Raw genomic sequence first — 11486 nt, 5'->3', positions numbered from 1 at the left:
GGTGCTGGGATTTGAACCTGGGTCTTCTGCAAGAACAACCAGTGTTCTTAACTGCTGAGCCATCTCTCCAGCCCCATGAAACTAATAACAATATGTTCTTATGAATTTCAAACATAGATGATATAGATAATGGAAATACATAATGTCAACTTTATAATTTCCCATATATTCTAGATTTTTCTCTAAGCAAATAATATATATATGTGTACATATATTTAAATGTGTGTGTGTGTAGAATGTGCAGGAGTGCTTTATTAAAAGCCCTGGGTTGGGCCAGTGAGGTGGCTCAGTGAATAAAGAGGTGCTTGCCACCAGGCCTGAGGACCTGAGTTTGATCCCGAGGCCCCACATGGTGGAAAGAGAAAATTGACTCCTGCAAGGGGTCCTCTCTGACTTTACATGTGTGCTGTGGTGTGTGCATGTGTACGAGTACACACATACATTAAATAAATAAAGGTAATTTTAAACATTATTTAACAGTGGTTTTTGTTTGTTTGCTTTGTTTGTTTTATTTGTTTTACTTGTTTGAGACAGGGTCTCCCTGTAGCCCCAGCTGGCCTGGAACCCTCTATGTAGACCAGCTGGCCTAGATCTTACAGAGATCCAACTGTCTACCTCCTGAGTACTGGGATTAAAGGCATGCACCACCGTGCCCAGCCAACAATGTTTTTTGGTTTTTTTTTTAAATTTTAGGAGCTGGAGAGATGACTTAGCAGTGAAGAACACTGGGTGCTCTTGCAGAGGACCCCAGCCGGGGCCTATCAACCCTCCATAACTATGGTTTCAAAGGATCTAATACTGTCTTCTGGCCTCCGCTGGCATTGCATGCACTTACATACATGCAAGCAAACATTCATATACATACAATAAAAATAAAATACTCAAAATATTATTTTAATTATTTAAAAAGACACTGGGTCATATTAAACATATTCTACAACTTGCAGAATCCACTCTGATACAATCCATGTAAGTTCATACAGATCTGTTCATTTGTTTTTATATCTCTATGTATTTTGTTGTAAAGACTGCTACATTTCCTGCTGGAGAACATTGGGTCTGTTTTCAATTTCCACAAATATGAGCAGTGATGCAGTGAATGAATATTTGGGTACATCTGCAGACTATATTTGCAGAAACAGAAATGCAGAATAAAAGACAGACTTTGTCTGGGGATGGAGCTTAGTTGATAGAGTGCTTGCCTAGTGTGCAGGAAGCCCTGACTTTGATCTCCAGCACTGCATAAACCAACTATGGTGCTGCAAACCTGTGAACTCAGCACTTGGGAGGTGGAGGGAGGAGGATCAGAAGTTCAAGGTGAGCCTGACCTAGAGACTCTGGAAGACAAATAAATATTAAAAGAAAATGAAACAAGCAATTTCTGACAGGTGGAATTCCAGATTTCCCTCCCCAGAAGCTTTGTATTTGCACAGGGAATATGTATCTTTTGCCTACACCCTCAATAACACTGGGTTTCTATAATCGCTGTCTACAAGAACTTGTCTTTTCTTGCACTATTGTTATTTATCTTTTCACATGCTTGTAGGTTGCTTTATTTCTTCTATTTGAAATGATCTGTCCATCTTCTCTGTCCATCTAGATATGAGGTTGTCTTGCACATAGATTTGTTGGATATCTTTAAATGTATCAGCACATTACTCTCTACCTATAACATTTTATGGAAAATTTCTCCCTATGTATTGTCAAACTGACTATTTTTTTTTAAGTTCTAATTAGGAACTTTTCTATCATAACCCAATGTTCGATGTATTATATAAAGCATGAAATGGGCTTAGCAACTCTAATATAAAGGTAGCTAAAATGAAAATTAAAAATAAGTGAGAAAACATTTCCTATTTCTACCCGTGTTCTTTGTGCCTAACTTAGGTATTTGTGATCTAGTTGATTTGGGTTTCTGCTGTTTCTTTTTAGTATATCAAGTACTACATTCACCGAATCCCAAGAAGCCGGGAGGTTCAGCAGCCCTGGCTCTCCACAGTGTTCACCACTTTGCGCTCCATGTGGCTTTCCTTTCCCCTGGTTCAGCGAATAAAGCCAGACCTGGTACGTAAGACTGTTCCCAGGAGAGACGGTAACTCTCCTGTAAATTTTCATTACTAATGAGATTTATTGATTTATTCAACAACTACCATTTATCAATGTGCGAAGTAGTTTACCTGACTTTTTAGTAAGGTATGCCAAAACTTATCATTTAAATGAACTTTGGTGAAAGAGGTAAGAAATTTGCCTTCCTATCTATAACTGAACTCAGAGTTTTCCATTTTCCTTTTCTTGTGATGAACATCAGTCGAGTCTCTTTAACCAGTGTTCATGGATTGTTTACCCATGGTTCCTGACCGACACCATGTGGTAGTCAATTCTTAACTTTTTTCAGTAGTCTTGTTGGCATATGTTAAGGCTTTTACCAAATATGGCATGTGGTAGTCATAATTTCATATATATTCAAGTTTTCATGGAAAAGATTACAGAAAACAGAAAGATGAAAACAGTACATTCTGTGTTCCTCTGCACTTCAAGCTCTCTTGTGGTCTTTGTGGTAAAGCTGCAGTATTAAATTCCAAATACACTTCGGTAGGCAGTGCAGATCAGTGGATGTGTATCACAGTGGAGTACCCAGCTCTTGAATGATGCTCTCACTCTTATGGCAGGCTTCAATCTACAGCACTGAATGAACCAGATATGGTAATGCCAGCCTGTAAACCCAGCACTTGGGAGGTGGAGGGAGGAGGTTCCAGAAGTTCAAAGGTAGGCTGTAGAGATGGCTCAGAGATTAAGAGCACTAGCCACTCTTGCAGAGGACCTGGATTCAGTTCTCAGCACCCACACAGAGGCTTAGAATCATCTGTACCTCCAGTTCCAGGGAACCTGACGCCCCTCTTCTGACCTCCATGGGTATGGCATAACACAGATGAACTTACAGATATGCAGGCAATATACTCATACACATAAATTAAAAATAGTAAATACAATATCTTTTAAAAAAAGAAGTTCAAAGGTATTCTAGGCTATAGCCTGAAAGAAAATTCTGCTTACTTCCCAGATACATGAGGCCTGGCAAAGTATACGTTATTCTTGTGAATAATTGAGCCAAAATGTGTTTAGCTTCAATGATTTAGAAAGCTCTCTATTGGTTTGATTATTGGCTAGATTTTATATGATTCAAATCCTCCTTTTGGAACAGAATTTAAAAATCTTCTTATTTTCTGACTTGTATCATCCCAGATTAATTTTGTACATATTTATTTTTAATTCTTTTGTCAAAATAAATCTTTTCAGAGGTGTCATTTTGAGACAGGGTCTCCCAGTAGCTCCAGCTTGGCCTGGAACTCTCTATGAAGACCTTGGCCTTGAACTCACAGAGCTCTGCCTACCTCTGCCTCCCGAGTGCTGGGGTTAAAGGTGTGCACCACAACACACAGCTTGTCAAAATAAATTTATCTCGCAGTCTGCAACCACATTTTTACCATGTAGTATTCAAATATCTTCCAAGTTTATTATTGGCCTCAAATATTTAACATATTTCTCAACTCAAGAGGTAAGCCAGGTGTGTTGGCACACATCTTTAGCCCCAGCACTCAGGAGGCAGAGGCAGGTGGATCTCTGTGAGATCAAAGCCAGCCTGGTCTACATCATGAGTTTCAGCTGGGGCTAGAACTGCACAGTGAATGCATGCATGAGTGTACTTAACATACACCAATAAATAAATAAATAAATAAATAAATAAATAAATAAACAAACAAACAAATTAAAAATAAAAACCTAAAAAGACCAAAAAATAGAAAATAAAAGTAGAAGAGATACAAATTAGAGGAGGAAAAAGGGTCTTCGCATTTTATTTTAAGACGTGTTAAATATCTTTTATTTGATATTATACATAAAGCACAGTAAAATGCACTTTAGTAAGCAAAAGGCAGCATTATTAGATGCAAGAAATTCTAAAAATTGGCTTAGTTAGAAACCATATAAACACCTACTTCCTTACCTGTGACCATCGCCTGTAACAGGCTTTTGAACAAAATTAAAAAACAGGTGAGTCTTGCTTTGTTCTGAGTATAAAGAGAATTTTTTGTGGTGTTTAAACATATTCATATAACCAATTATATAAATCTAAGTATAAAGGCAGTCTGCAATAGGTTTTAAGGTGGCATTCTTCACCTTTATTGAATGTTACTAATTGAGTCCTGTTATACCTTTAGAGAGCAAAAGTAGTGATAGTATTTACAGATTGGAATTTTTTTTTTTTTTTTGGTTTTTTTGAAACACAGTCTCCCTGCAGCTCCAGCTGGCCTAGAACTCATTGTGTAGACCAGGCTGGCCTTGAACTCACAGAGACCCACCTGCCTTTGCCTCCTGAGCTGAGTGCTGGGATTAAAGGCATACACCGCCATGCCCAGCTGGAATTTCTGTTTCTAAAAAGATATGTCACTATTCCATAAGCCACATTTGCTTATATCAAGACTATCCAACAAGAATATTCTCTTAACCATTTGTATTCTGAATTCTGGCACATGAATTAAAATCATGGTACACATTAACAACCATGAGACTTGTTTTATAATAAATAGGGCAATGTGTGTGTCGGGGGGTGCTGTTAAGAACACTTACTATTCTTCCAGAGGACCAGGGTTGGATTCCCAGCACTCACATGGCAGCTGACAACTGTCTGTAACTCCAGTTCCAAGGAATCTAACACCCACTTCTGGCCTCTGCAGGCATTTCATGCATGTGGTGCATTTACATACATGCAGGCAAATCACTCATAAGATAAAAATAATAAAATATAAATAGATAAATGTACAACTGAGACAAGCACTGTACTACTGAGCTACATCCCCAGCCGAGATGAATCTTTTCAAAATGCAAACCTTGTTAAGCCACTTTGGTAGTTACAAATCCACACCAGTAAAGCCTGGCTTGGATGCTCAGCCTGCTTTCTAGCCATGCTAAGTATGCTATTTATTTATTTATTTATTTATTTATAGTCTTTTTGAGACAGGGTCTCCTTATACCTCCAGCTGGCCTAGAACTCACTATGTAGACCAGACTGGCCTTGAACTCACAGAGATTGCCTGCCTCTGCCTCCCAAGTGCTGAGACTAAAGATGTGTACCACTGTGCCAGGCTGTTCATAGCCTTTTTTAAGATAAGCTGTTCAGTCTGCCCTTTCTCCCTCCTTAATCCTGGTGAAGATCATTTCTTTCCAGGGCTGCCCTTTTTGGGATTCGAACCAAGTCCTCCATCAGTGTACCCACTCCACAGGATACCTCTGCTTTGTTGGCATCTGCATAACAGAATCCAGCAGCCTGACATGTCCTCAACCCAAATAGATCATGACGATTTGGTCCAGTCTTGTGCTTTCCTCCCTTCTCCACAGTGTGGCACTGGAACAAACCCTTCCTGCCTCTCTTGGCATCACCCATGTATAACGCACTCTCCATCACCAACACCACAAGTGTCACTGACCAGAAGCTGGACATCCTGCTGTCTATGGTTGTAACATTTTAAACTGGAAATTCTAGGTTCACATTTGCTAAATCGTTTAGGTGCGGCCACTCTTACTGTCACCAGTTAACTTGAGTGCAGCGACCTCAGAACTGGAAGGTGTTAAGGCTCAGAAGGAAGTAGTGACGTGATGCATAATATCTGCTGTGCATGCAGAAGGGCTCTGGTGACTGCCTGGCCTGGGATTTGTCTGCTTTCGCAGGGCTGGGATCAAGCCCAGATCCTCAGGAATGCAAGGCACGTGTTCTACCACTGAGCTCTAAGTTTCTGATCCCCTTGTGGTACATCATATAGGTTATGGGACACTTGGTCTCAGGCACACTTTGGCTCTTCTTTATTTCGTTTGGTTCTCTTCTGAGTCGTATTCTTCACTGTAAAGCAGAGGATTGGGCTAGCCATCTTTTCTCTGCTTCCTTCTTACTTAGTCCAAAGTTTTATGGGTGCTATAAATTTGCTTGTAAAAAGTGGAAGGAAACGAAAGATTATGATGTTTCTAAGAAATAAGAGATGAAGGGGGTAGGGTATGTGGAAAATACTTAATTCCTCTCTTAGTTGTTTTTTTTAATTTTATTATTTTTATGTGTATGTATGTATTGCCTGCATGTAGATAAGCAATGCCCACAGAGGTCAGAAGAAGCTGTTGGATCCCCTGGGACCAGAGTTACAGACAGTTTTTAGCTACCATGTGGGTGCTGGGATTAGAACCTAGGTCTTCTGCAAGAACAACCAGTGTTCTTAACCACTGAGCCATCTCTCCAGCCCCTTAAAGTGACTTAGTTTTAAAAGTTGCGTCAAACCTGAACATTGTCTGACAACAACTTTGATATGGTTGGCTTCACCAAATGAGTTTCCTCTTAAGGAAATGCCCTTAAAGAGAAAAAACTAAAGAGAGTGTTTCTTCTATACTGGAAGAAAACATGAAGATTTCTCCTGTGTCCATCCACAAGACACTGAACGCGGAAGTCTCCCCAGTGTTCAGATGGTGACATTGTAACCCTCGAGATGATAGTCTCAGGAAGCAGGCCTTTGAGGGAGATTTGTTCATGAGGGCAGTTCTCTTTAAGATCAGTCTGTTATGAAGAGACATCCAGAAGTTCCGTGACACCTTCTACATGAGCCTATGGTAAGAAGCAGACTATCTACGAGAAGGGAGATCCTCACAGAAAACAAGTCACTGCCTACTTGATTATGGACTTCCAAGGCTTCCCAACTGTGAGGAATGGGTATTTGTTATTTTAACCACACAGCTTAGCTGTTTTGTTAACAGTGAAATGGGCTAATATATCATCATCCTTGACTTCTTTGTAACTTTTTTTTTTATCTTTTTGAGACAGGGTCTCCCTGTAGCCCCAGCTTTCCTGGAACTCACTATGTAGACCAGGCTGGCCTTGAACTCACAGACATCCGCCTGCCTCTGCCTCTGGCATGCGCCACCATGCCCAGCCTTTTTCTTTTTTTGGTCTTTTGAGACAGGGTCTCCCTGTAACCCCAGCTGGCCTAGAACCTGCTTTGTAGACCAGGCTGGCCTCGAACTCAGAGATCCACCTACCTCTGCCTCCTGAGTGCTGGGATTAAAGGCCTGTGCCACCACGCCTGGCCTGTGTAACTTTATTACAAAACAATATTCCATCTTTTAAAAGCCAAAGAAGATCACAGAGCTAGGCAAGGTAGTACAAACCTGTAATCCCAGCACTTGGGAGGCTGAGGCAGGAAGATCAGGAGTTCAAGGCCAGACTTGACTACATAGCAAGTTTAAGTCCATCGTGGGTGTGGGTATATGAGACCTTGTTTAAAAAGGAGGAGTGGGGCCTAAGAACCCGCAGAAGTAGGCAGCAGCAGGGAGGAGGGCTGAAGGGACAGCCCTGGAATAGGAGGCTCTAGCAGTGAGCAGGATCATGGCTACGGTGGCCTGACTAGAAACCACTGAGGTTCCTATGGAACCAAAGCAGTTTTCTGAGAGCGTAATAGCTAGTGTGGCTGTGAACACCTTAATCCGCACATGTCCAATTAGTGTCTTCTGACAGTCATGAGCTTGTTGTGAAAAGAGAACACGCACTAGTATCAGAAACAAAGCCATGCTGAGTGCAGCCGGGCAGCTTGCTGAGAATACAACCAGTGATGTCAGCTTTAGCGAGGTCCCTTCACATGTGCTAGCAAAAATACATGAGTCTTAACTACCAGGTTTGCTATACTAACGGCTCCACTGAGATGCCCAAATTCCCACTCGCACCAGAACTTCTCATGACTGCAAACTTCCTAGATTAGTAAATAAAATAAATTATAATAAACAGTTAATTTCCCAGTGTTTAATACCTGTTGTTAAATAAGTTGTTCATGTAAAGCATGTTGCTTTCATCCCAAAATTAATTGCAAAGCAGATTATCTTCCTCTGTGTAGCAGAGCTGAAATCTGTATGCTGCATCAATGAATTGTACATTTTACCAAATGAGAAAGAAATAAATACGCCGTTTCCTTGCCAGGCGTGGTGCTACACGCCTTTATTCCCAGCACTCCGGAGGCAGAGGCAGGCAATCTATGTGAGTTCAAGGCCAGCCTGGGCTACATAGTGAGTTCCAGGCTAGCTGGGGCTACATGAAGACCCTGTCTCAAAAAGACAAAAAGGAAAAAGCCACTTCATAGGTGGTTTTGTTTTACCCTTTGGGTTTGACTTTTTAAATTAAAACAAAGATAATGTTTATTGCTACAATTTAAGAACTTTATTTAAAAATTAATTTTGGAAGACTAATAGGTATAAATTGGAAACAGTCCCTATTTGAACTGTAGCCCTGTGGTCACCAAGTAAACTATGTGGCTTAAGGGGGGAAAACTGTGGGGAGACCCACTGTTAGAAAGGATAGCAGCATGAGGCAGTAGATTGCTGGAGCTGTCTAAACAGTCAGGTACAATCAAGTGGTTTTCTGATTCTCTTTAACTGTGTACAACAGAGTTCATAAGTCTGCTGGTCCATTCAACTTTCTGTCTCCATTTTGTCATCTATTAAAATATAAAGATGCTTTCCAAATTGTTGCAGAGTGAGCACTGAATACTGGAATGTGTTAATGGTGCTGAAAGGGAAATTCTGTCTGGTACATAATAGCTGACATTTATTGAGTTCTTAGATGTAGGACACCTGTTACTAAGCTCTTCGTATTGATACGGTATGAAATGGTACCACGACTATTCACATTTAATGGGTGATGGAACTCTAAGATATGAAGTTTTTGCCAAGAGATTAAACACCAATAAGTAAAAAGCTAGAACCAGAACCCAGAACCCTAAGCTTGAGACCTTATCCATCAAACTGTATTCCATCATTTCTAGAGCATACCTTGGAAGATGTTTTCATTCAGCACAATTAGGAATTAATAAATTACTTGCATGTATATATGTATGTGTGCATGTAGAGGCCAGAGGATAACTGTTGTATGACAACATTCCTGATGAGACATGAACAAACACCCACTCAACCCAGATAGGGAACCAATGGCAAACCAAAGTAAGGATGCCATTAAAGTCCAACTTGGTGAAACAATGAGTTTTATTTGGTTACTTACAGGAGTATGGGTGAGGGGTTACTTACAAGAGCAGAAATTACTCAAAACAGCTATATCATCAAAAGCCTTCCCCCCTCAGCATGGGTGCCTCTGTCTATATGAGGTTAGTTCTCTGATGCTGTGATAAGAACCACAACCAAAAGCAACTTAGGAAGGAAAGGGTTTATTTCCTCTTACAACTTCAAGGTCACAATCCATCAGAGAGTTGTCGGTGCGGGAACCTGGAGGTAGGAACTGAAGCAGAGAACACAGAGGAAAGCTGCTTACTGTCTTACTTTCCCCCGTCTTGCCCAGCTACTTTTCTCATACAACTCATGTCCACCTGCTTAGGGATGGCATTGCCCACAGTGGGCTGGGCCCTTCCACATCAATTAGCAGTCAAGAAAATGCCCCACAGACATGCCCACATACCTGTCTGATGGTGGAAATTTCTAAATTGAGATTTCCTTTTCTTAGGTGACTGTAGTTTGTGTCAAGTTGACAAATAATAACCAGCATATACTCAAAAGTGGGAAACCTAGGGCACACTGTACAGCTTGCAGGCATCTTGACAGGTTGGAGTCTCCTCTGGGCAGTTCAGTTGCTCTGAGCCTCTTCCAGGCAGCTCAGCTGGTCCGAGAGTTTTCTAGGCATAAAGTTATGTAAACATATATAAATATGTGTGTACCATGTCTTGTATATGCTATGTCATATATAGTAACTATTCTGAGAAGTTGTACTGTTCTACTTGTTTTTAAAATGTCCTTTTTAGTTAGCATACAAAATAAGTTTTAAAAGTATTATATTATTTAACTTTTGTGTATGAGTGTATTGCCTGCATCTATGTAAGTGTACCCATGTCATGCAGTTCCTATGGAGGTCAGAAGAGGGCATAGAATCCCCTGGAACTGGAGTTTTGGATGGTTGTTAGCCACCATGTGAGTGCTGGGAATCGAACCTGGGTCCTCTGCAAGAGCAGCTAGTGCTCTTAACTGCTGAGCCACCTCTCCAGCACAAAATAGTGAGTTTTATTATGACACGTCTCTATCATTGTACCTTGCTCATATTCACTCCCTTGCCACTGTCCTTCATTCTTCCCCATCTCATTGGTCCCATTCCTCTGCCCAAATAGTTCCCCTCTGCTTTCAGATCATGAATATGTGTGCCTATATAGTTAAATTTAAATTTTACACACGAAAGAAAGCATGTAATATTGTCCTTCCCGTCACTGCATTCTCCTTTCCCCTCCTCCCATTAAGTCTCTTCTCCCCCATTATCCCTTCTACTGTCATGTCATGCATGTGCACATTTTCTTTATCCATTCATCTGCTGCAGGTCACACTTATCTGTAATGTGAATAGTGCAGCAATAACATGGATGTGCAGATATCTCTGTGGCATGCTGATCCACATTTCTTTGGATAGGAGTGATATTACTGGATCATGTGGTAGTTCTGTTTTTAGGTGTTTTTTTCCAAGCCTCTGTATTGATTTCTGTAGTGTCTGCACGATTTTACATTGCCACCAGGTTTTGCCCTGCTCTTTCTTTCTGTCTACTGCTCTGGGTTTGCCTTGCTCTTCTTCTGCTAAGGCTTTATGCTACATCAGTAAGTTATGCGTTTGAGTTCCCTCTGATTTTTCTACATGTGAACACTCAGGTCTATAAACTTTTCCGCTTAGAATTGCTTTTGTTATATCCCAGTGGTTTTGATAAATCTTGCATTTTTATTTGATTCTATGAGTTTTCTAATTTCACCTTTGAATTCTTCAATGACCCACTGACAAATTGTTCAGTCTCTCAGTTTTTATATAATTTCTGTGGTTTCTCTTGCTATTAATCTCTAGTTTTATTCTACTCAATCTAATTAGATGCAAAACCCTACTTTAGTTCTTTTGTATTTGCTAAGAAATGCCTTATGCCTAAACTGTGATATATTTTAAATAAAGTTCTATGGACTGCTGAGAAGAATGTATATTAATCATAGCTATTAGGTAGAGTGTTTTTAAAATGTTTGTAAGTACATTTAAACTGTGGTACAAAGTACGAGATGTGTTTATTAATTTTTATTCGGAATATTATACCTATTGTTAAGAATGGAGTGTTGGTTACCCAAAATTACTGTACCAGGACCAATCTGTCTTGATGCCCTTCAGTGCTTCTTTTGTGGAAATTGGAATCCATGACATTTGGTGCATGTATGTGTATAACTGTTACACCTTCTTGGTGAATTATTTTACTTTATTATTTATTTAATTAATTATTTGTTAATTATTATTTATTTTATTACTATGTAGTGGCCTTTTTTGTAGTGGCCTTTTTAAAAAATCTCTTCTGACTAGTTTAAATTGGACATCTGCTTTACAGCTGTCAGAATAACCAGATTGTTTTGGCTTCCATGTGTCTGAAAAATTAGCTTCATCCTTTAACTCTC

General features: G+C 40.1%; 1 protein-coding gene and 2 pseudogenes across 2 annotated transcripts in view; 2 read left to right on the top strand and 1 right to left on the bottom strand.

Annotated features, from left to right (window-relative positions):
- Window positions 1-11486, top strand: part of Alg14 (ALG14 UDP-N-acetylglucosaminyltransferase subunit) — a 137460-nt gene that overhangs the window by 61656 nt on the left and 64318 nt on the right. For both annotated transcript variants that reach the window (XM_008833674.3, XM_029563826.1), the window contains exon 3: window positions 1933-2064. In XM_008833674.3, coding sequence (XP_008831896.1) covers window positions 1933-2064 — 132 coding nt within the window. The remainder of the gene's footprint in view (window positions 1-1932; window positions 2065-11486) is intronic.
- LOC115070494 lies at window positions 4206-5440 on the bottom strand (annotated as a pseudogene).
- On the top strand, window positions 7527-7787 carry LOC103734637 (annotated as a pseudogene).

The sequence above is a fragment of the Nannospalax galili genome, unplaced genomic scaffold (genome assembly GCF_000622305.1).
Source record: "Nannospalax galili isolate Female #2095 unplaced genomic scaffold, S.galili_v1.0 scaffold255, whole genome shotgun sequence".
Taxonomy (NCBI): domain Eukaryota; kingdom Metazoa; phylum Chordata; class Mammalia; order Rodentia; family Spalacidae; genus Nannospalax; species Nannospalax galili.
Note: the sequence above shows the minus strand (reverse complement) of the source record. Positions and strands in the feature narration are given on the sequence as shown.